The sequence below is a fragment of the Macaca fascicularis genome, chromosome 10 (genome assembly GCF_037993035.2).
Source record: "Macaca fascicularis isolate 582-1 chromosome 10, T2T-MFA8v1.1".
Classification (NCBI taxonomy): Eukaryota; Metazoa; Chordata; class Mammalia; order Primates; family Cercopithecidae; genus Macaca; species Macaca fascicularis.
In genome coordinates, this window is record NC_088384.1 from 8,875,001 (window position 1) to 8,900,357 (window position 25,357).

General features: G+C 53.0%; 1 protein-coding gene across 9 annotated transcripts in view; it reads left to right on the forward strand.

Moving 5' to 3' along the window:
* The window catches only part of A4GALT (alpha 1,4-galactosyltransferase (P1PK blood group)), a 26,948-nt gene extending 8,872 nt beyond the window's left edge, over positions 1 to 18,076 (forward strand). For 2 of the 9 annotated variants that reach the window (XM_074003605.1, XM_045363517.3), the window contains exons 2-3: positions 14,426 to 15,068; positions 16,219 to 18,076. In XM_074003605.1, coding sequence (XP_073859706.1) covers positions 16,265 to 17,326 — 1,062 coding nt within the window. In that variant the 5' untranslated portion in view covers positions 14,426 to 15,068; positions 16,219 to 16,264 and the 3' untranslated portion in view covers positions 17,327 to 18,076. The remainder of the gene's footprint in view (positions 1 to 14,425; positions 15,069 to 16,218) is intronic. The other 7 variants (XM_074003611.1, XM_074003608.1, XM_074003610.1 and 4 more) reach the window with 4 other exon arrangements.
* The last annotated feature ends 7,281 nt before the right edge of the window (positions 18,077 to 25,357 follow it).

The following is a 25,357-nucleotide window of genomic DNA, read 5'->3' on the forward strand; positions in this document are numbered from 1 at the left end:
CCACCACCACACCCAGCTAATTTTTGTATTTTTAGTAGAGACGGGGTTTCACCATGTTGGCCAGCCTGGTCTTGAACTTCTGACCTCAAGTGATCCAGCCACCTGGGTCTCTCAAAGTGCTGGGATTACAGACATGAGTCACCACACCCGGCCTTGCTACAGGATATTTTTAATCTTTAAGACAGTAAAACAGGTGAAAGCGAAGCAACATGGGAACTTTCTTTCAAATAGAATGAACTCAGTACTCTTCTAACTCAGACCTAGATTTCTAGATGCCCTTTCCATGGGCATTGCATTTGCCAGGCAAGATTACCCCGTGAAGAACTTTCCCTGAGACTTGCATCTCTGGGATCTCCGTGCAAAGCGAGTGACCCAGTCAGAAAACATATCCACATCCAGGCAGCCTGGCACGACAGGATATCCCCATATGTGCATGTGCATGTGTCCAGAGTAAAGGTGTAGGAGCCCAGATTCAAGGTCACTTAGTACTTTCTGAACTGAGATAAAACCCAGTGGGGGGCGTTGTGGGGAATTTCACTCTGCCCCTGAGAAGCCAGCCCCACCCAGCCAGATCCAGCCTCCTGCGTAGAGCTAGAGTGACCCTGGGAGGGAAGGATGGCCTCAGGGAAGGAAGAAAGGCGCTCTTGGGACTGGCAAGTAGTCAGGTACTTTACCACGAAGAGCTAAAGGCATGTGACTTGATTTGTACCTTCAAATAATGAGGCAGCTGAAATTTGCATCGCATAGAGTTTATAGTTTGCAAAGGGCATTTCCCAGGATTAGTTATCACATTTGATCCTGGCTTTGTGGGCAGGACTGGTATCATTTACTCATCCTTTCAAAAAATATGTATTGGGACCAGTCACGGTGGCTCATGCCTGTAATCCTAGCACTCTGGAAGGCCAAGATGGACGGATCACTTGAGGTCAGGAGTTCGAGACCAGCCCGGCCAACATGGTGAAACTAAAAATACAAAAATTAGCCGGGCGTGGTGGTACTTGTCTGTAGTCCCAGCTACCCGGGAGGCTGAGGCAGGAGAATCTCTTGAACCCAGGAAGTGGAGGTTGTAGTGAGCCAAGATCATGCCACTGCATTCCAGCCTGGGCGACAGAGTGAGACTCGGTGGTGGGGAAAAAAAAAAAAAAGCAAAAAACAGAAAATATGTATTGAGCACTTACTATGTGGTAGGATCTGTGCTGGCCCCAGAGGAGACGACAGTGAGTAAAAGCAGCATTGGTCTGCCCATTTCCATGGTCTCGTTGCATCATTGTTTATTTAATCAGCCTCTTCAAGAAAGACCTTGGGTTGTTTCTAATCTTTTGCAACTGCAAACCTGTGACCTTGTGCAAATGTCACATTCATCTGTAGGATAAAGGCCCAGAGTGAGATAGACGTTGTTAAATTGTCCTCTGCAGCCGCTGAACACTGTTTTGTTGCCCACTGGCTGTGTATGAGCATGCCTGTTTGCTCACAGCCTTGCCAAAAGAATGTGTTAAGTGTTTTGGATTTTTGCTAATCTGATAGGTGAGAGATGCTATCTGAGTATGTCCATTTGCATTTCTCTACTTATAAAAAGATCCTTGCTCTAGCTGACTTGTTTAGAGGTCATATTTTGTATGTATGTGAATTGTCTTTGCCCCTTTTTTTTGGGGAGTGTTGGTCTTCTTCCCTGAGCTTACTATTAGTGCCCAGGTATGAAACTGTGTATTCGTACTCTCTGGAGTATGAAGCTAGTTCCTGGCTTCTGTGTTAATCTGTATAATTTTGTTAAGGAAGTGTCCATTGATTTGTAATTTACTAAGTATTGGCTACTCTGTTAAATGTTTTTTGGAGTCACCAGGGATGATTTTTCTGCTTAGATCTATTTAATATGATGAATTATATTCATGATTTCCTAATTATATTGAACCATCCTTACATTCTTTGAATAAACCCCACTTGCATTCCTGAATCACCCCCATTTTTTATTTTTGTAATTTTTTGAGACAGAGTCTCATTGTATCGCCCAGGCTGGAATGCAGTCTGGTACAGTCTTGGCTCCCTGCAACCTGTGCCTCACAAGCTCAAGTGATTCTTGCGCCTGAGCCTCCTGAGTAGCTGGGATTACAGTTGTGCCCCACCACACCAGGCTAATTTTTGTATTTTTAGTTGAGATGGGTTTTTGCCACGTTGGCCAGGCTGGTCTCAAACTCCTGGCCTCAAGTAATCCACCTGCCTCAGCTTCCCAAACTGCTGGGATTACAGGCATGAGCCACCACACTTGGCCTCCTTTAATTTTAATGTGCTGCTGAATTCTATTTGGTTATATTTTATTTTGGATTTTTACAATAATATTCATAAGTGAAATTAGTCAGAAGGATATTCTGTGAAGCCATTGTCAGGTTTTGGTTTAAGTATTTGCTTTATTTAAATTTTTTTTTGCCTGGCACAGTGGCTCATGACTGTAGTTCCAGCATTTTGGGAGGCCAAGGCAGGTGGGAGCCTAGGAGTTCAAGACCAGCCTGGGTAACATGGTGAAACCCCATCTCTACTAAAAATGAACCTGGTATGGTGGCATGTGCCTGTAGTCCCAGCTACTCAGGAGGCTGAGGTGGGAGGGGCGTGTACTTGAGCCTGGAAAGTGGAGGCTGTAGTGAGCCATGATCATGCCACTGCATTCCAGCCTGGGTGAGAGCAGACCCTGTCTAAAAAAAAAAAAAAATATATATATATATATATATATATATATATATTAAACTTTCCTTTCTATGTGTTGCTGTTTAACAGTTTAAACATTATCTGTTATTTCAGAGTTTTCCAGGATTCCCTCCCAAAATGTTTTGCCCTGGTGCTTTTGTTTTGTAATGGTAGTCCTTTTGTAATTCTGATTCTAATGTGGAAGTTGTCCTGTGTAGATTAGCTATGTCTTCTGGGATCCATTTGATTTATTATTTTTCTCCAGAAATTATTTTATTCAGGTTTTAAATGTTATTTGCTAAGTACTGTCTTATTTTTTAAAATAATTATCTGCTTATTTGGTTATTTTCCCATTTGGCATTTCCTAGTTTGTATGGGAAGCTTTCTCCCCACCCTCTTATCTTGATTAGGTTAGTTGGTGGTTGTACATTTTATTGGCTTTTTTTCCAACGAGCCAGCTTTTTACCTTATTTATTAGTTCTACTGCTTATTTCTTCCCTAATTTATTTCTTCTTTATTCCCTCCCTCCCTTCCTTCCTTCCTTCCTTCCTTCCTTCCTTCCTTCCTTCCTTCCTTCCTTCCTTCCTTTTCTTTCTCCCTCCCCTCCCCTCCCCTCTCCTCCCCTCTCCCGTCTTCTCTCTTCTTGAAACAGGGTCTTGCAGTGTCATACAGGCTGGAGTGCAGTGGCACCATCATGGCTCACTGCAGTCTTAACTTCCCAGGCTCAGGTGATCCTCCTGAGTAGCTGCACTGCAGGTACACACCACCACATCTGACTAAGTTTTTTTTATTTTTTGAGAGGGAGTTTAGCTTTTGTTGCCCAGGCTAGAGTGCAATGACATGATCTTGGCTAACTGCAACCTCCACGTCCTGGGTTCAAGCGATTCTCCTGCCTCAGCCTCCCAAGCAGCTGGGATTACAGGCATGCGCCACCACACCCAGCTAAGTTTGTATTTTTAGTAGAGACGGGGTTTTTCCATGTTGGTCAGGCTGGTCTTGAACTCCTGACTTCAGGTGATCTGCCCAGCTCAGCCTCCCAAAGTCCTGGGATTACAGGCGTGAGCCACCGCACCCAGCCTTTTTTTTTTTTTTTTTTTTTTTTTTCCTATAGTGACAAGGTCTCACTGTGGTTCCCAGGGTCTCAAACTCCTGGGCCCAAACGATCCTCCCACCCCAGCCTCCCAAAATGCTGAGATTACAGACAGGAGCCACCATGACCAGCCATTGTTTCTGTTTTTCATTTTGTGGTTCTTTTTCTAACATTTTTAAACCGGTGCTTTATTTATTTTTATCCTTTCTGTTTTAATTGTTATATACACTGGTGGCTAAAAATATTCTGATTATTTGCAAATATTCATACATCTGCTGTGGCTGTATCCTGTAGATATGGATACTTGGTGTTTTGGTATTTATTGTTGTTGGTGGTGGTGTTACATTTTGAGATAGAGTCTCAGTCACTCAGGGTAGAATACAATGATGCAATCTTGGCTCACTGCAACCTCCGACTCCTGGGTTCAAGCAATTCTCGTGCCTCAGCCTTCTGAGGTAGCTGGGACTAGATGCGTGTGCCACCATGCCTGGCTAATTTTTTGTACTTTTAGTAGAGACCAAGTTTCACCACGTTGGCCAGGCTGGTCTCAAACTCCTGTCCTTAACTGATCCCCTGCCTCAGCCTCACAAAGTGCTGGGATTACAGGCGTGAGCCACCACACCCAGCCTGGTGTTTTTATTATTTTTATTTGCTAGAAATCCCATATATTCAATTTTTTAAAAATTTCCTGATTTTTAAATTAATTTCTAGTGATATTGCCTCATAACCGTACATTTTAAAAATATTTTTTGGATGTTATTGACTTTTTCTTTGGACTGAATATGGTCAGATTTCATGATTGTTCCATCAGCTCAGCTCTTAAAAAGAAAGCACATTATCTATCACTATGGTAGAGAGTTTGAAATATTATAGTACCTTACTGATTATCTTATTTCAGTCTTCTGAATTCTTATTTCTGTTTATGCTACTTAACATTTCTTGGACTGAAAGTGGTAAAATCTCGGCCGGGCGTGGTGGCTCAAGCCTGTAATCCCAGCACTTTGGGAGGCCGAGGCGGGCGGATCACGAGGTCAGGAGATGGAGACCATCCTGGCTAACTCGGTGAAACTCCGTCTCTACTAAAAAATACAAAAAAACTAGCCGGGCGAGGTGGCAGGCGCCTGTAGTCCCAGCTGCTCGGGAGGCTGAGGCAGGAGAATGGCGTGAACCCGGGAGGCGGAGCTTGCAGTGAGCTGAGATCCGGCCACTGCACTCCAGCCTGGGCGACAGAGCGAGACTCGGTCTCAAAAAAGAAAAAAAAAAAAACTGGTAAAATCTCTTATTAGTGTTTTGATATTATTTATCCTAGTAGCTCTGTAATTTTTCTATTCTGAAAATTGTAGCAGTATTATTTGATACATTGTAAATTATACCGTTAGCATAATAAATTGCCCTTTGGCTCATTTAGTGATGTTTGTTGTGATTTTGCATCATTTTATATTGAGATTATTGCCCCAGCATTTTGTTTGCATTTGCTTTTATATCTTTGCTTTTTTCTTTCTTTTTTTTTTGAGACAGAATCTCTTTCGCCCAGGCTAGAGTGTAGTGGTACCATCTCAGCTCGCTGCAACTTCTACCTGCTGCTGGGTTCAAGTGATTCTCCTGCCTTAGCCTCCCAAGTAGCTGGGATTACAGGCACGCGCCACCACGCCCAGCTAATTTTTTGTATTTTTAGTAGAGAGAGGGTTTCGCCCTATTGGCCAAGCTGATCTTGAACTCCTGACCTCAAGTGATCCGCCTGCCTCGGCCTCCCAAAGTGCTGGGATTACAGGCATGAGTCATTGCGCCCAGCCTTGTGGCAATATTTTCATAGTGAATTTTCTTTATATATAAGCGAGTGTTTGTGCTCCTCACCCCCGTTTCCATTTTGTTTTATACCTTTAAATTTTTTTCCATATTTGAATTAGTTGAATTTTCCTGGAGTGGCAATTAACAGGAGGTTTTGGTGGAAATTGGGAGAGGAGCCAGGACAATTCTTTGGGTTTCTCTGGTGAAAGGCTCCCTCCTCTGTTGCCATGGTAATGGGCTGTGCTTTTAAAATATGGCCTTTCTCTGTATCCACTCCTTTTTCACCTCCAGAACCTAACCTGTCTCAAGAGGTCACCTGCCTCCAGCCCTGAGTACTCCCAGTTCTTTCTGGCTGTAGCTCCTGCCTTCTGCCATCTCCCTTTTAGAAGTGGCCTTTTCTGGGGTCCTCCACGCCTGAGCGCACCCCCTGCCGTCCCCCACCGCCTGCGCCATTGCCATGTCTGCTGCTCGCGGGTGCTTTGGGCCACACTCACCTGTGGTTAGGAGTTTGTGGGTTTTCCCTGCCTCTTAGTTGCTTTGTATAATTTGGTAGAAGAGGGAAAGTTCAGAACTAAGCTGCTGCCTTATTCCTCCTGGAATGAAGTCCACCTCCCTGAGTTTTCTGTTTTTGGCGCCCACGCAGAGAGCAAGGCCGCCTACTTGATTCCCGGCTTCTGAGGCGTTAAAGCCTTGGGAGGAAGAATATTTTGTAACCTCTGCTCTGAAAAGAGCCCTTCTGCCCTTCTTTTTTTTTTTTTTTTTTGAGACAGAGTCTCGCTCTGTCGCCCAGGCTGGAGTACAGTGGCGCGATCTCCGCTCACTGCAAGCTCCGCCTCCTGGGTTCCCGCCATTCTCCTGCTTCAGCCTCCTGAGTAGCTGGGGCTACAGGCACCGGCCACCACGCCCGGCTAATTTTTTTGTATTTTTAGTAGAGATGGGGTTTCCCAGTGTTCGCCAGGTTGGTCTCGATCTCCTGACCTCGTGATCCGCCCACCTTGGCCTCCCAAAGTGCTGGGATTACAGACGTGAGCCACTGGGCCCGGCCCCTTCTGCCCTTCTTACAAACAACAGCTCTTTTTTTGGGGGGGTGTCCAGAGTCTCACTCTGTTGCCCAGGCTGGAGTGCAGTGGCGCAAACTTGGCTCACTGCAATCTCCGCCTCCTGGGTTTAAGCGGTTCTCCTGCCTCAGCCTCCCGAGCAGCTAGGACTATAGAAGTGCACCACCATACCTGGCTGATTTTTTGTTTTTCTTTTTTTGAGACAAAGTTTTTTTGCTCTTGTTGCCCAGGCTTGGCCGGGCGCGGTGGCTCACGCCTGTAATCCCAGCACTTTGGGAGGCCGAGACGGGCGGATCACGAGGTCAGGAGATCGAGACCATCCTGGCTAACACGGTGAAACCCCGTCTCTACTAAAAAATACAAAAAACTAGCCGGGCGAGGTGGCGGGCGCCTATAGTCCCAGCTACTCGGGAGGCTGAGGCAGGAGAATGGCGTGAACCCGGGAGGCGGAGCTTGCAGTGAGCTGAGATCCGGCCACCGCACTCCAGCCTGGGTGACAGAGCGAGACTCCGTCTCAAAAAAAAAAAAACAAAAACAAAAAAAAACAGTGGCCGCGCATCTAGGTGCCTTCAGTCCTGTGAGTCTGGCCCTGGCCCTCTCTATCTCCTGCCATTGCAGCCCCACCCCTGATACGATGTTGTGGGGTCAGAGACCAAGAAAGGCATCCTGGTGTCCGCTGAGGGGGATGAGGAGGGAGAAAGGAGAGAGAGAGAGACCAACCTGGAGTGGCAGGAGTGAGAGAAAGAGCGGAGGGACTAGGAGTTCTGGGGAGAAAAAGCAGGAAGAAGACACAGATCAGGGGGATGAGACATTCATTGACTGACTGAGGAGGTCATCAGAAGGTTCCATCATTGACTTCTAGGTTCTCCTTTCCTCTTGGGTGGGCTGTGCAGGGTGGGATCCACGTGTCGTGACAGTGTCGTGTGGGTCTCTGTCTCCTTCCCTTGACTCTGCTTGCCTCAGGGCTGGCTTCATTCCCAGGCAGCCTCTGCCCGGATGGTTCCTGGCTCACACCTAGTGACCCTATGGGAAGCACATACCTCTGCTTGGCCCGGACTGCATTCTGGGTGCCTCAGCCTGACCACTGCGGCCAGGGGAATGTGGTACTATCATTAGCCGGACCTGAGTCAGTGCTCACGGCAACAGCCAGGGAGCGGGGCCCCCAGGCAGGGGTGGCTTCCCACAGGACAGCAGGTGTTCTCAGGAGGATGAATGGGTGCGGGGTAGGTAAACCTAGATGACCCCTCTGCCTCCACTACAGAACAGCGGCGCATGTGACTTTGCTCTTTCCTCTCCTGCTGCGGCGGGAGCCTTCTCCACGGAGCTGCCATGTTAGTGATGTTCAAAGCCACGTGTGACCTTAGGGTCATGGGGACCCTGGAGAAGGTAGTATGAGAAGTTTCCTTTCTACCTCACCCTGGCCAGGGTTCTACCTCGGGCTCCTGTCTAAGTCTGGGACCCAGCTGAGACCTGACCACACTTAATCCCCACAGCAACCTGTGACCTGAACCAAGGTTCAGAGAGGTGGCCTGTCTTGTGGGCACGTGGCAGGGCCAGGAAGGAAGCTCAGGATGTTGGTGTGGGCCTTTGTCCTCCAGGCCTGGCCACATAAAGTCCTGCTCAGGAAGGAAGCCGTGAGGCAATGAGCTGGGAGACGCTGGGGGAGAAGCCCACCTTGGTCCCTGTCTGACCAGGCAAGGGTGGAGGTGGATGGGGAGGGGACCCAATTTGGCTCCACTAGAGGCCAGTGTGACCGTGGGACAGGGATGGCAGGCTCTGACGGTCCAGTTGGTGACAGCTGTGGGACTGGGAGCATGATAAAGAACATGCTACGTCCTGGCTGCATGTCCCTGCTTCCTGACCTTAAACACTATCCTGAGTGGCCCCTCCCTCCCAGCCCCATCACAGACACCCACCAGTTCCCCTGCCAGAGGAAAGGCCTATGACACAATGGCCGTGGCCACATCTGTTGAGGGCCTCCTCCGTAGGCTGGGCCCTGGAGATGCATTGCCTCCCTCCATCCCTCCAAAGTGGAGTTAATCCCATTTTGTGGGCAGAGAGAGACTAAGGTTCAGAGAACGAGCATGGCCTGACTGCAGTCACATGGCTGGTGACACAGTAGGAACCCCTGTGTGACCCTGGCGCTGGTGTCTTTCACCTCAGAGGTCTGGGGTCACAATCACAAGTCAGCAGGGGTGGCTACACCCCAGCCTGGCCATGCACAGGGGCCAGCTCCTTATCTGGAGGCTTGGAAGCCACGGCAGGATCCAGCCATGGTCACTGATGCGCCCCCCTTGGCCATTCCTGGGCCTGTTTATCCCCATATCCCACCGTGGCTTTGCTCCTGAAGTTCCAGTTCCTGGGCCCTCCTGTTGAGACCCCAAGAACATGAGAAGAGCGGAAATAGCCTCTGGCTCTCCTGGAAGGCCACTCCCCATCTCATCGGTGTCTGTTGAGCTCCTGCTGTCCGCTAAACCTGCGTCAGCACCAGGAACAGAATGAGAGCGAGGAGCCCCCGCCCGTGAGGACTGAGATCATGGAAAACACACACAATCATTTCCAGGGGATGAGGGCTGCGCTGGGCGCGGTGGCTCCATCTGGTCCCACCACTGAGCCCTGGAGCCCCCGTCTCCTGGGTGGATTGCTCTCTACCTCAGGAACAGCCCATCTCCAGTGACCCACTGTGGGCCAGTGTTGGTGTAGGCCCCTGGGTTAGTCGGGGTTCTCCAAATAAACAGAACCAGTCGATGAGAAGATGAAATAAGACGTCTCAGCTCAGCAGTGAGGCAGGAGAACAGGGGCACATTCCTCCGTCCTCAGCCTTTCCTTCTACTCAGGCCCTCGAGGGTTGAGGGGCCACCCACACTGGGGGCCATCTGCTTCCCGAGTCCGCTACTCGAATGCTAATCTCATCCGGAAACACCCCCAGACACACCCAGGAGTAGTGTTTAATTGGGGCACCCTGTGGCCTGGTCAAGTTGACACATGAAATTAACCATCATAGCCCTGACTCTGGTTTGGAATAAACATCTCTGAAGGCCAGCCCAGCTACAGCACTCCCCGGGGACTGGCCGAGGCCTCTGTGGTGACGACAGCCTCACGGCTCAGCCTTTCCCTCTGCGCAGTTGTGCGGCTCTTGCCCTCACGGGGACCCAGAGCCCTCCCCAGGCCCTGCATGGGGCTCTCCAAGTCCTCAGTGAGCTCCCTGGGCCAGGTCCATGACCAAGGAAAGGAAATGTTGAGGGACGTGACCAAGAGTCACAGGAGGGTCATGGTCACTCACGCCAAGGGGCAAGAAAGAATTCAGGGCAAGTCTGCAGTGCAAAGTGAAAGCAAGTTTATTACGAAAGTAAAGGGGCCAGGCGCAGTGTCTCACGCCTGTAATCCCAGCACTTTGGGAGGCCGAGGTGGGCGGATCACGAGGTCAGGAATTCAAGACTAGCCTGGCCAACATGGTGAAACCCCATCTCTACTAAAAATACAAAAAATTAGCCGAGCATGGTGGCACACACCTGTAATCCCAGCTACTCAGGAGGCTGAGGCAGGAGAATTGCGTGAAGCCAGGAGGCGGAAGTTGCAGTGAACCGAGATTGGGCCATTACACTTCAGCCTGGGCGACAGGGCAAGACTCTGTCATACACACACACAAAAAAAACGGAAAGGAATAAAAGAATGGTTATGCCATAGAGCAGCCCCTAGGGCTGCTGATTACCAATTTTTATGGTTATGTCTTGATGATAATGCTAAACAAGGGGTGGATGATTCATACCTCCCCTTTTTAGACCACATAGGGTAACTTCCTGACATTGCCACGGCATTTGTAAACTGTCATGGTGCTGGTGGGAGACTAGTAGAGAGGACGACCAGAGGTCAGTCTCATGGCCATTTTGGTTTTGGTGGGTTTTGGCCGGCTTCTCTACTGCAACCTGTTTTATCAGCAAGGTCTTTATGACCTGTTTTGTGCTGAACTCCTATCTCGCCCTGTGACTTACAATGCCTTAACTGTCTGGGAATGCAGCCCAGTAGGTGTCAGCCTCATTTTACTCACCTCCTATTTAAGATGGTGTTGGTCTGGCTCACACGCTTCTGACACCTTTTTCCCTCTTGGGGCCTCTGTGTTCCCGTCAGGACATCGGAATCTCCAAGGGCACAACCCTGGTGCTCTGGGAGCCTCTCTGTCAGCACTCAGCCTGGATGGAGGGCTCAGTGCGGACTCCATTTCGTTGGGTCATGGTTGGCCAGTGCTAGGCTGAGCTGGGCTGGACACAGGGCGGGAGGGGTAGCGCCCTTACTGTAGGGACAGGTGGGGGTGCAATTCGTGTAGGGATGAAAAGCACCAGCTTGGAGGGCCTTTCCTAAGCCCTTGGGCCTGGCCCCTGATATTGATACCCCTAGTTGGGGCCTGCAGAGCTGGTGCCAAGAACCTAGCCAGTAGGAGTCTGACCCAGCCTTTGGCCCTCTGTCTCCATTACCCTGCACCTCTCGATTTTTTTTTTTTTTTTTTTTTTTTTTTTTTTTTGAGATGGAGTCTCGCTCTGTCGCCAGGCTGGAGTACAGTGGTGCAATCTCAGCTCACTGCAATCTCTGCCTCCCAAGTTCAAGCGATTCTCCTGCCTCAGCCTCCTGAGTAGCTGAGACTACAGGCGCACAGCACTACACCAGCTAATTTTTGTATTTTTGGTAGAGACGGGGTTTCACCATGTTGGCCAGGATGGTCTTAATCTCTTGACCTTGTGATCCGCCCACCTAAGCCTCCCAAAGTGCTGGGATTACAGGCGTGAGCCACCACGCCCGGCCATGCCCTGCACCTTTCCTCACTCCTCACTTCCTGCCTAAGATGAGTCATGGGGGATCCTGGTGGTGGGAACCATGGAAGGGCTTAGAGCAGGGGAGTGGCCACAGTAACAGGCTAACTGGGAATAGCTCCCTGGTGACAGGGTGGGAAGTGGTGAGCCTGGAGGCAGGGGCAGGCAGCAGGAGTGTGCCAGGCCCAGCTGACAAGGCCCAGGACATAGGCTGCAACTGTGAGGCCTGTCTCGGGGGCCAGGAGCATGCTTTGGGCCTGAGGTCACCCGGGTATTGGGCTGCGGCCAACTTGGCCCCATATACAGTTTCTATTCCTGGGTCTTGGGCTCTGACACCAAATATGGCGTGGCTCGAGTCTGGCACCCCCAACTGTGGTCCGACGACATATCCTGCCCCTCCAAGTGGGCCCGGACCCCGCTTACACCATGGAGTCAGATCATGCCAGCACTCGGGGCCCCCAAGCAGGCAGGGGCCCCTGCTGCTGCTCCTGGACCTCCAACTGTTCACCTGTTCGCATGGTTCACATGGGTTAAAAGTACTCAGGACCAAAATAGCCCCTCTCCCTGCAGAAGAAAGACAGGGGCAGGGGGCACCATGTCTTAGTTACACCACAGCCCTGTCCTTGCTACCCGCATCCCAGGGAGCTCACCCAGCCTCTGCCCCCCACTTTTCTCACTGGCCCACTTGGTCACACAGCAGTCTACACACTCATTGGTTCGCTCTTACTGGTCACTCACTCGTTAATTAATCCATTCATTTGCTGATCATTCATTAATTCACTCATTGGTTAACTCATGGAGTCACTATTTATTGACTACATACTAAGAGCTGGGCACTATTCTACTATTCTAGAGCTGAACAAAACACAAAACATACCTATCCTCATGGTGTTATGTTCTAGACAACCAAAGCAAATAAGTAGGATGTACCGTGTGTTAGAATAAGTGCAAGGATGAGGAAACTAACGAGGGGGCTCTGAGGTGATGGGGGCAGTTGGAAATTCAGGGGGCCCAGGGAGGACTTGATGAGAAGGGGACTTTTGAGTGGGCACCTAAGAGAAGAACCTTCCAAGCAGAAGGACAGCAGGTGCCAAGGCCCTGGCAGCCGTGCGAGGTCTGAGAAACAGGCAGCCAGGTGTGGCTGGGGTACAGGTGACGGGGAGAGAATCAGAACATGAGGTCACGGGTATGGGGTACACATGGCACCCAGCAGGTCAGGGCCTCCCATCACTCAGGGTCTAAGCTGAGAGTGACGTGGCCGAGGTACTTGTAAAGCATCCTGCTGGCTGTCGAGGGAGTGGGTCAGGGTGAGCCGTTTTCCCATGTGTCTGCTGCATGCTGGGAACCTAGCTGGGTGCTGGGGAGAGAAGATACAGGTGCACACTAGATTCTTGTTCCCATGGTGCTTGCAGAGGTCTGGAGCCACCGCTGTCTCCTCCATCTGACCTGCTCATCTGCTTAACCAAGTGTCACCTCCCTGAGGGAGTCACCGTCTTGTTTCCTTTTTTCTTTTTCTTTTTCTTTTTGAGACGGAGTTTTTTTTTGTTTTTGTTTTTGTTTTTGAGGCAGAGTCTCACTCTCTTGCCCAGGCTGGAGTGCAGTGGCCAGATCTCAGCTCACTGCAAGCTCCGCCTCCCGGGTTCACGCCATTCTCTTGCCTCAGCCTCCCGAGTAGCTGGGACTACAGGCGCCCGCCACCTCGCCCGGCTGGTTTTTTTGTATTTTTTAGTAGAGACGGGGTTTCACCGTGTTAGCCAGGATGGTCTCGAACTCCTGACCTCGTGATCCGCCCGTCTCGGCCTCCCAAAGTGCCGGGATTACAGGCTTGAGCCACTGCGCCCGGCTTGAGATGGGGTTTTGCTCTTGTCGTCCAGGCTGGAGTGCAGTGGTGCGATTTCAGTGCACTGCAACCTCCGCCTGCTGGGTTCAAGCAGTTCTCCTACCTCAGCCTCCTGAGTAGCTGGGATTACAGGCATGCACCACCACGCCAGGCTAATTTTGTATTTTTAGTAGAGACAGGGCTTCTCCATGTGGGTCAGGCTGGTCTCGAATTCCCCATCTCAAGTGATCCACCCGCCTTGGCCTCCCAAAGTGCTGGGATTACAGGCGTGAGCCATCGTGCCTGGCCCCCTTTTTTTTTTTTTTTTTTTTTTTTTTTGAGACGGATTCTCGCTCTGTCGCCCAGGCTGGAGTGCAGTGGTGCGATCTCTGCTCACTGCAAGCTCCACTGTCTCCCGGGTTAACGCCATTCTCCTGCCTCAGCCTCCCTAGAAGCTGGGACTACAGGCGCCCACCAGCATGCCCGGCTAATTTTTTTTTTGTATTTTCAGTAGAGACGGGGTTTCACCATGTTCACCAGGATGGTCTCGATCTCCTGACCTCGTGATCTGCCCACCCCAGCCTCCCAAAGTGCTGGGATTACAGGTGTGAGCCACCGCGCCCAGCCTTTTTTTTTTTTTTTTTTTTTTTTTGGAGACAGAGTCTGGCTCCGTCACCCAGGCTGGAGTACAGTGGCGCAATTCGGCTCACTGCAACCTCCGCCTCCCTGGTTTTCAAGTGATTCTCCTGCCTCATTCTCCTGAGTAGCTGGGATTACAGGTGCGCACCACCACACCTTTCTAATTTTTGTATTTTTAGAAGAGACAAGGTTGCACCACGTTGGCCAGGCTGGTCTTGAACTCCTGATCTCAAGTGATCCACCTGCCTCGGCCTCCCAAAGTGCTGGAATTACAGGCGTGAGCCACCACGCCTGGCTTCTTTGTCTGTTTCTAAATGGTGCCCCCACCAGACTGAGAACTCCTTCAGGGAAAGGCTGTGTCTGATTCTCCCCTTCTCCCAGGTACCAGTGCAGGGCCTGCCCCTGTTCCCTGAGTGTCCCCTGAGAGGTGGAGCGAGTGAATGTATCAGTGAACACATGAGCCCCAGGCCTGACCTGCCTGTGTGGCCAGGGGGACGAGGCCTCTGAGAGCCAGCGACCTGTCTCACTCTCTTCTTGCCATCTTTTGCAGATGGATTTGCAGCCGCTGCAAGTGTGTGGAAGGGCCGTGTTCGTGTTGGCAAAGAAGGTCGGCTGCTGAGCCAGGGCGTGTCTCCCGGAGGCCTGCAGACTGCCAGGATCCCCACCTCTTTGCAATGGGCTGCCCAGGCTGGTCAGTTACCAGCCAGTGACATCGTTGAGGTTCCCGGCTCTCTACCCTGGGAAGGGCCCAGCCTAAGTTACGAAGCCCCAGGCTCCCAGTACCACTCTCAGCCTGTGTGAGATTGCCACCCCACCTTCTGCCTATCCTTGGAAGGGGACCGACTCTCAGTTCCCCTTAGCAACCAGGTTGCACCCAGTCCCTTGACTTTGTGCCCAGGTTTCCTGGCACCTAAAGTAGAAACGATGCAACTGCCCCCTGGGCTTGCTGAGGGCCAGCGGGGGTGTGAGTTTGTCACGGAGCATAGAAGTCACTGAGTTAATGGTGATCCCGCTGGCTGTTAACATCGATACAGTTCAGGTCAGCATGCACCAAGTTCCTCCAACACACCAGGTACACTGGCTAACCACTTCTTCCAGTCAGGGTGGTGCAGTGATGAGAGCAGGGACCCTGGCCAGGTGGCCTGGGACCTAACCCCTGCACTGTCACTGCTGGCTGTGGGACTCTGCACAAGGTACTGTACTTCTATGCCTCAATTTCCTCATCTGTGGGGTGGGGGTGGTAATTGCCACACCATAGGGTGGTTATAAGGGGCCACACATGTTCCTATGTGTGAGATGCTGAGAAAGTCACCCGGTATGGACAGGATGGACAGCCAGTATTTACAGAATTATAAACGAATGAATGTTCCCTTTAGGGGGTTCCAGCGTCCTGTCCTGCCGGTGGGAAGACAGGCTCAGGGAGCTCCGTAACTTGCCCCAGGTCACACAGCCGGTTCAGGCAGAGTTGGGGTCTCATGCCTCCCAGGTGTTCACACAGTCTTTTCCCCAGGAGCATGGTCCAAGCCTGCTGCTCCCCCAACCACCTGCGAGGTACCTGGGCATGTTCCTGCACTGGCCAAGCGCACATCACCAAGAAAGAGAGGTCTAAGGGCAGTAGTACCAGTCAGCATCGTGGCCTAAGGCACAACCTCCCAGTTTCTTTCCCACCTGTGTCTATGAAAAGCACAGCCCAGGGTCTGGGCTGGGCAGCCAGGGGGCCAAGAGACCCCCGTGTGTCTGGAGCAAAGGGCTCTGGGATGCAATTCGGTAGGCATCCCATGTGCCTGGAACGAGTGCCCTGTGAGTGCACCTGCCGGGCCAGCCTTTAGCAAGCCAGTGCCCGGGCCTGCCAGAGCCCCAGGCCTCATGCTGAACGTCCTCAGGACCCCTCAGTGGCCTGTCCTTGGATGAGCCCCAGGCCTGGTTCATGGAGCTGAGGCGGGCATGAGCTGGGCCTCAAATCCCAGGCTGCCAATCCTAACAGAGCCCTGTGTGTCACATGGTGAAGCCATCACTTCTGACAGTCCTTATGTGAACCAGACTCTGGCCTGGGCCTGTAATGGTTACACACCATGGGTGGCACTGACCTGGTCCTTGGGGGAGCTTACAGGTGTGTCACAGAGAGTGGAAGGGACCCTGCTCAGACCCCAGTCTATGGCCCACTGTGCTCCCATTTCGTAGGTGAGCAGCCAGCAGGCTGGGGTTCAAGCCTTGACCCCTGTGGGCCCGGGAGTCCATGGGCTTGGAAGCCAACCTTGGCTCTGGCTGATGCTCACAGGAAGCATTTCCCTGTGGGTCGGGAATGCCAACGGCCTCCCTGATGGGGGTGCTCATCTCTTGCAGACCAGCCGGTTCCTGCTGGAAGCTCCTGGTCTGATCTGGGGAGACCATGTCCAAGCCCCCCGACCTCCTGCTGCGGCTGCTGCGGGGTGCCCCAAGGCAGCGGGTCTGCGCCCTGTTCATCATCGGCTTCAAGTTCACGTTTTTCGTCTCCATCATGATCTACTGGCATGTTGTGGGAGAGCCCAAGGAGCAAGGGCAGCTGTATAACCTGCCAGCAGATATTCCCTGCCCCACCTTGGCACCCCCCGCCCTACCCTCCCACGGCCCTGCTCCGGGCAACATCTTCTTCCTGGAGACTTCAGACCGGACCAACCCCAACTTCCTGTTCATGTGCTCCGTGGAGTCGGCGGCCAGAACTCACCCCGAATCCCACGTGCTGGTCCTGATGAAAGGGCTTCCAGGTGGCAACGCCTCCCTGCCCCGGCACCTGGGCATCTCACTTCTGAGCTGCTTCCCGAATGTCCAGATGCTCCCGCTGGACCTGCAGGAACTGTTCCGGGACACACCCCTGGCCGACTGGTACGCGGCTGTGCAGGGGCGCTGGGAACCGTACCTGCTCCCCGTGCTCTCCGACGCCTCCAGGATCGCACTCATGTGGAAGTTCGGCGGCATCTACCTGGACACCGACTTCATTGTTCTCAAGAACCTGAGGAACCTGACCAACATGCTGGGCACCCAGTCCCGCTACGTCCTCAACGGCGCCTTCCTGGCCTTCGAGCGCAGGCACGAGTTCATGGCGCTGTGCATGCGGGACTTCGTGGACCACTACAACGGCTGGATCTGGGGTCACCAGGGCCCGCAGCTGCTCACGCGGGTCTTCAAGAAGTGGTGCTCCATCCGCAGCCTGGCCGAGAGCCACGCCTGCCGCGGCGTCACCACCCTGCCCCCCAAGGCCTTCTACCCCATCCCCTGGCAGGACTGGAAGAAGTACTTTGAGGACATCAACCCCGAGGAGCTGCCACAGCTGTTCAATGCCACCTATGCTGTCCACGTGTGGAACAAGAAGAGCCAGGGCACGCGGTTCAAGGCCACGTCCAGGGCACTGCTGGCCCAGCTCCATGCCCGCTACTGCCCCACGACACACAAGGCCATGAAGATGTACTTGTGAGAGGCCTGAGAGGCCACCTTCCTGACCCGCTCCTGATGGAGGGGGCACTTGGCCACCCTTCCTGGGGAGGCAAGATTGGGGCCCAGGAGAGGGAGGCCTGAGCTGCCACTGGGCTTAGGCTGGCTGTTGAGGAGCTGAGGGAGCAGGTCCAGTGGGAGGCTATGGACACCCCCAGGACAGTGTCCTGTCTTGAGGCAGGGCTGACCCGTGGTGCCAGAGCCTGCGGAGTGAGCTCAGTGAGCGCCCCAGGCCTTCTAGACAACAGGCAGGAAGGATGAACCTCAGGGCACCCCTCGGGTGGCACAGGAAGCCAGACAGTTGGGGCAGAGGTGCCCACAAGGGCAGAGGCCGGTGCTAAGGGGATGGGGAAGGAAGGACGAGGTTCCCAGAGAGGAGAGGAGGCTGTTGGTAGGAAAGCGGCAGCGATGGGGGAGACCCAGCCCTAAGGACCAGGTGTGGAGTAGCTTTTCTCTTTTCTGGTTTTGGTTCCTCTTTCAGAGGGGCCAGCAGGGACTGAGTGGGCAGAGGCCTGGCAGTGCCAGCCTGGGGAGCCCCTTAGGGGCAGCCCCTCCTGCCCACCCCATCCTTCCTCCTCTCCAGAGATGCCAGGGGGGCGCGTATGCTCTGCCCCTTCCCTCTGACGGGGGCTGGGTGGGGAGGCTCTTTAGGCTCAGGAGAAGCATTTTAAAGAAACCCCCTCCCCATTATAAACAGGAGAATAATCAATAGAATAAAAGTGACCCACTGTCACCTCGGGCCTTGTGATTGGTGAAGTGCGTTCAGGCTCACAGCCTCCTCCGCTCCATTCTTCTGATGGGGAAGCCACTGGGTGGACAGGTGGTGGCTTCGCTGAGGTCTCACAACCTGCCTGGCACGGAGAGCCTGGGACCTGGCTCCTAGCCCCGGCGTCCCTGGTGATGGAGCGGGGAACGAGGGGAGCTTGTTTTTCCCTCTTCCTTTTTCAAGGCTCACAAACACCCGAGGTTGGGTCTGAGGAGCCCACCACCCATCCCGGGAGGGGTCCATTGAGGGAGCTGTGAGGGCCTGTGGGGTTCCTCTGGCCTCCACCTGGATGCCCAGCTGAAATCCCGGGAGGGTCCTGAAGTACTGTGTGGGCGGCTCCAGGACTGGGCCATAGGAATATCTGATCCCCACAGGGCAAGACCCCAGCTGGTTCACATTGTGGAAGCTGCCTAGGCGTTCCCACCAGGCTGGAGGAGAGCTCCCCACCAGGACTGGGGGTGCTGCCAGGAGCACTGGGGCCCAGCGGGCTGCTGTTTGGCAGCTGAAGGGGGAGGCATTCATTGGCCTCCGTTTACTGCCCACAGACCGTCTCGGGCAGCATGGGAAGGAGGTGAGCTTCCTGGCTCTTTAGGGGTATTCAAGAGCAGATTATGTGTTGTTTTCTTTCTTTTTTTTTTTTCTTGAACTCCTGACCTCGGGTGAGCCACTGCACCTGGCCCAAGTTTTGTTTTTGATAAATACAAAGGGTTGTTAAGTCAGTGATTTCTCCAGCCACAGCAGCATTTCAAATGAGCAGGTTTTACTTAAATAATACAAATCATATACTAACTATATATGTATGTGAACAAACGAGATGACCTTTTAGAGTCCAGCATTGTTTAGTCATTTGACCATTATACAGTGAGTGCCTACTCGGTGCCAGCATGAGGTCAGGAGTTCAAGTTCAGCCTGGCCAATATGGTGAAACCCTGTCTCTACTAAAAATACAAAAATTAGCCAGGCATGGTGGTGGGCGCCTGTAATCCCAGCTACTTGGGAGGCTGAGGCAGGATAAACGTTTGAACCTGGGAAGCAAAAGTTGTAGTGAGCTGAGATCGCACCGCTGTGCTTCAGCCTGGGTGACAAGAGCAAGACTCCATCTCAAAAAAAAAAGGCCTGGCGTGGTGGCTCATGCCTGTAACCCCAGCACTTTGGGAGACCAAGGCGGGCAGATCATAAGGTCAGGAGTTCAAGACCAGTCTGACCAATATGGTGAAACCCCATCTCTACTAAAAATACACAAACTAGCCAGGCGTGATGGGGGGCGCCTATAGTCCCAGCTACTCAGGAGGCAGAGGCAGAATTGCTTGAACCCGGGAGGCGGAGGTTGCCGTGAGCTGAAATCACACCACTGCACTCCAGCCTGGGTGACAGACCGAGATTTCATCTCAAAAAAAAGGGGCCGGGCGCGGTGGCTCAAGCCTGTAATCCCAGCACTTTGGGAGGCCGAGATGTGTGGATCACGAGGTCAGGAGATCGAGACCATCCTGGCGAACACAGTGAAACCCCGTCTCTACTAAAAAATACAAAACACTAGCCGGGTGAGGTGGTGGGCTCCTGTAGTCCCAGCTACTTGGGAGGCTGAGGCAGGAGAATGGCGTGAACCCGGGAGGCAGAACTTGCAGTGAGCCGAGATCGCACCACTGCACTCAGCCTGGGCAACAGAGCGAGACTCCGTCTCAAAAAAAAAAAAAGGAAATTATGTGCATAAATGTCTGCTTAGGGCAGAGAGGTGGGTAGGAAGTGCCAGTTCCTGGGGAGGATGCTGTTGACTCCTATTCCATGGCCATTCTCCTCCCCCTTCTTTCTGGCTAAGGAAACCCCAATTTTCTTCGACCCTCAGGTAACTCAGGCCTGTAGAGGAAGTGGGCCCTCTCTAGGCCTGGGAGTGAATCTCCTTTGATCTAAGCCAGTCCTAGTCATTCCAGTCCCTTCCTAGTAATTGGAGTGGAAATGGGCATGTAATGCTATTCTGGCCAATGAGAGGGCAAGTCAGCTGGAAAAGGGGGCTCTGAGAAAATTTCCATAGGCAAGAAAGCAGCATTTCTTTTCTGCGTTTGGCATAAGGGTGTAATGCTCCAAGCAATGGCAGCCATTTTGGGGCCATGAGGGGACAAGTCTGAGATCAAAAGTCACCACACTGCATCCTTGAAGATGTGAAGACCTCAAGGAGCTGCTGAGTTAACCAGCCTTGGAGGCGCCCTATCCTAACTGCTTGTCTCGTGTGTTAGATGCTATCTACTGTCCTCGAGAGTCTTTTCTTCCTGTGGTCCTTAGTAATAGAACACACTGAGTTCTAGGCAGACATATCACCTCTTGGCAGCTGGCTGTGGCCATGTGACTAAATCCAGGCCAATGGGATGTGAGCAGGAGTGATGCCTGCAACTCATGTATGATCTTAAAGGCATCTGCTTTGGGCACTCTTCCCTGCTTCCCACTGGCTGGCGCGTGGCAGCAACTGGAGCAAAGGTTTTGCAGGGCACATTTTGGGGGTGGCAGAGTGGCCCCAGTAGCCTTGGAGCCCTCACCTTGGGATTGTAATGCGAGACAGAAACAATCTCTTTTTTTTTTTTTTTGAGGTGGAGTTTGACTCTTGTCGCCCAGGCTGGAGTGCAATGGCGTGATCTCGGCTCACCGAAACCTCTGCCTCCCGGGTTCAAGCGATTCTTCTGCCCCAGCCTCCCGAGTAGCTGGGATTACAGGTGTGTGTCACTACACCCAGCTAATTTTGTATTTTTAGTAGAGACAGGGTTTCTCCATGTTGGTCAGTCAGGCTGATCTCAAACTCCCGACCTCAGGTGATCTGCCCGCCTTGGCCTCCCATCGTTCTGGGATTATAGGCATGAGCCACTGCGCCTGATCTAATTTTTATATTTTTGTAGAGATGGGATTTCACCATGTTGGCCAGGCTGGTCTTGAACTCCTGACCTCAGGTGATCTGCCTACCTTGGCCTCCCAAAGTGCTGGCATTATAGGCATGAGCCACTGCACCTGGCCTGGTCTCGCTTCTCTCCTTGGAAGTTGGTGGGGCCGGGGCCGGGTTCTGATTTTTGGCGGTGACTACAGCTGGGAGGAGTGTCTCCCTCCAAGACCACGTCTCACCTCCCCCTGGTTTCCTGCTGCTGCTGCTGCACCCGCCCTGGAAGGGGATGCTTCTCCCCCCGACCCCACACCCCCCACCGCAGCACAGATCACACCTGAGTCCAGGGCCTGTGGTCAGGGCCTGAAGCCTGGTCCCACCCTGACCCCCAAACTCACAGCGGAATTCCGAGCACGCCTTGCACTGGGCTGATCCAAGTCAGAACAAGCAGAGAATTAGGAACAAGTGAACCATGAAACCAGACTTCCAGGAACACAGGGCTCACTCATCCCCGATCTCTGTTAGGTGCTCAGATGGAGGACATTACAATTTAATATTTAAACAAGAAGTTGAATATTGATACGCCAGCCAGGCGGAATTATTTTCCTTCCCTAGAGCTGCTGGGGAAACGACTCCCTGCTTGCCTGTGCCTGGCCCGCTGGGAAGATTCGTAAATAACCGACAGGATGCCAGCCCCAGGCCATGCAGTGCCCCCCGCCCCCAGTAAAGGATGGGTCCACATCTTTCTCAGTCCTGGCCAAAAACGTCTGTGAACACACCCACTAGAAACAAACCAGGAACAAACCGCTGCTCTGAGGATCTGATTACATTTCCCCAGAGCAGGTTTCCGCCAGAGCGAGCGCCCCTCCCTCCTTTCCCAGAACTCAGTTGCCCAACAACTGTTCTGGCTCCTGCTCCTGAGGCGGGGGCAGCCTGAGGAACCAGGGCCTCAGGCGACAGCCAGCTCTGTTAGGCAGGGGCAGAGCGAAGTGCAAGGTCTCTCTGGAATCCCCCAAGGCAGAGGGCAGGGGCCAGACTCCTCTGGTAGCTGTGGGGGCTCGGAAGGGGACATTAGACTCTGGTCTGTGGCTGTTGGCACAGGGAGGTGAAGAATGGCAGCTGCCACTCGAGGCAGGCACTGGACCCCTTCCTGGCTCCCCAGCCAGCCTCCTTCCTACCGTGCGCACAGAACAGTGAAGGTCTGGGTTCAAATCCCAGCACCACCACCTACTTGCTGAGCCTCTGTTTCTCCGCGTGGAAAGTGGAGGTGTGATAATAACACCACTCTGTGTCGTAGAGAACGTGGTCTGTGCCAGGGGCTGGGCTAGGCTGGCTCATTTGATCATTACAACCATGCTGGGAGGGGGCACCACCCATCTCTTTGCAAAAGAGGAGACATACAACTCTGGCCAGGGGTTGGAGACCAGGAGGGAGGGTCAGAGGATCTTCGAGACTTAGGCCTGTTGCTCCCAGCCCAGAGGTGCAAGAGCACAGCACCATGATGGGCAGAGGCTGGGGTCCTCACCTGGCTGGGTGGTGTGGTGGTAGTGGGCACCTTCTGGCCTTTCTCCTGTTACCTCTGCCCTACCTGTGCCCGTCCTCACTGCCTCTGTGTTCTCTAGGATGCTACTCTTATTTCTGGCCAGCTGGATCCTGGCTCATTTACAGCAGTTGCATTAACAGGCTGGGCTGAAGCCAGGCGCGGTGGCTCACGCCTGTAATCCCAGCACTTTGGGAGGCCAAGGCGGGCAGATCACTTAAGGTCAGGAATTCAAGACCAACCTGGCAAACATGGTGAAACTCCATCTCTACTAAAAATACAAAAATCAGCTGGGCATGGTGGCGCGTGTCTGTAATTCCAGCTACTTGGGAGGCTGAGGCACAAGAATTGCTTGAACCCAGGAAGTGGAGGTAGCAGCAAGCCGAGATGGTGCCACTGCACCACCACCCAGGCTGGGGTGTGGTGGTGCAATCATGGCTCTCTGCAGCCTCAAATTCCTGGGCTCAAGAGATCCTCCCACCTCAGCCTCTCAAGTAGCTGGGACTACAGTCATGGACCATCACACCCGCCCAGCTAATTTTTAACTTTATTTGTAGAGTCGGGATTTCGCCATGTTGCCTGGGCTGGTCTCAAATTCCTGGCCTCAAGGGATCCACCTGCCTTGGCCTCCCAAAGTGCTAAGATTACAGGCATGCGCTACTACACCTGGGCTGGTTATTGTTTCTTGATCTGGTGCTGGTTAAGTGGTGTGTAATTTGCTGAAAATTCACCGATTTTAGACTTAGGGTTTGTGGACTTCAAGAACATTTACATGAACAACAAGACAGAGGCCGTGAGGGTGAAGGAGGGGGCGGTTGGAGAGGTACTTGGGCCAGGGAACAGGGCTGAATGTTGGGGATCTAGGGTGCAGCCTGGCTTCTGGCCAAGTGGCTGGAGAGATGGGAGGATGAGCAGATGAGACACTCAGCTGAGTCTGAATGCGAGGGGCCCCCCCGAGATGTGGCTCCCGGGGACCCAGATTGAGGAGCTGACCTTAAGGCAATGGGAAGTGCTGCCATAGGAAGGAGGGCTTGTTCTGGGCGAGGGAGCTGAATACGGGGCATGAGCACCCATTCTAGGGGCTGCCTCCCCCCCAGAGAGTGGGTCCTGGAGGAGGGCTAGGGGAGATGGGGAGAGGACCAGAGCCAGCAGTGTCCAAGGAGTGAGCAGGGTAGCAGGGAGAAGTTCTGGAGCTGCTGCTGACATGGGGCCTCAGGAAAGAACCAAAAGCTGGGGCCCTCAGAGCCCCCTATGTCAGCAGCGCCAGGCACCCTGGCCTGGGACAAAGGAAGCAAGTGGCCACACCCACCTGTTTATAGAAGGGTCTGGCAGGGATCAGGGAGGCCTTACAGGGGCCCTGGGGGAGCGGATGACGAAGGCTCTGCCAGGTCTCTGCCAGCCCCGTCCATATCCTCAGAGCAGAGACCAGGCCAGAGTTCAAGGAGATCTGGGACAGATGCGGGCCGACTGCACCGTGCAGGCACAGCTGGGCCTAGGAGCAGGGGCTTGGCTCTATCTGTGCTCTGTGGGCTGAGGGAGCTTTTTCTTCTCTGGCCTTGCTGTCCTTTCCTGTGGTATAGGAGACCCCATTTGTCTCTGCCATGAGACCACGTACTCCTCCTGGAGCCCAGGGTGGGGTTCCCTCTTGGCCCCAACCCAGTCCAGGGTTGGATAGGACACGCCTGCTTACTGAGGGGTGAATAAATGAGAAACTCACGTCCCCAGAGGCTGAGGGACCTGCACAAACCCCAGGCCTTCTCCTGGCCACTCAGACCCCTCTGATGTTGCCCTAAAGACCTCAGGGACTCCAGGTGCAGTGGCTCACACCTGTAGCCCCAGCACTTTGGGAGGCCAAGGCGGGTGGATTACTTGAGGCCAGGAGTTCAAGACCAGCCTGGCCAACATGGTGAAACTCTCTCTCTCCTAGAAATACAAAAATTAGCCGGGCATGGTGGCAGGTGCCTGTAATCCCAGCTACTCAGGAGGCCGAGGCAGGAGAATTGCTTGAACCCAGGAGGCAGAAGTTGCAGTAACTGAGATCACATCACTGCACACACCAGCCTGGGCAACAGTGCGAGACTCCATCTCAAAAAAAAAAAAAAAGTCTCAGTGCCCCCAACAGCAGGGGCTGCCCAGCCTGGCCAACATGGTCAAACCCTGTCTCTACCAAAAATACAAAAAGTAGCAGGGTGTGGTGGCGAGGCCTGTAATCCCAGCTACTCGGGAGGCTGAGGCAGAGACTTGCTTGAACCCAGGAGTGGAGGTTGCAGTTGGCTGAGACCACACCACTGCACTCCAGCCTGGGTGACAGAGCAAGATTCCGCCTCAAAAAAAAAAAAAAAAAAAAATTAGCTGGGCATGTTGGCAGGTGGCTGTAATCCCAGCTACTTGGGAGGCTGAGGCAGGAGAATCGCCTAAACCCAGGAGGCGGAGGTTGCAGTGATCCAATATCGTGACATTGCACTCCAGCCTGGGCAACAAGAGTGAAACTCCATCTCAGGAAAAAAAAGAAAAGAAACTCAAGAGAGAGTTAATTGGCCTGGCGTGGTGGCTCACGCCTGTAATCCTCGCACTTTGGGAGGCCGAGGTGGGCGGATCACGAGGTCAGGAGATCGAGACTATCCTGGCTAACACGGTGAAACCCCGTCTCTACTAAAAAAAAAATACAAAAAATTAGCCGGGCATGGTGGCAGGCGCCTTTAGTCCCAGCTACTCAGGAGGCTGAGGCAGGAGAATGGCATGAACCTGGGAGGCGGAGCTTGCAGTAAGCCGAGATCGCGCCACTGCACTCCAGTCTGGGAGACACAGTGAGACTCCATCTCAAAAAAAAAAAAAAAAAAGTTAATTG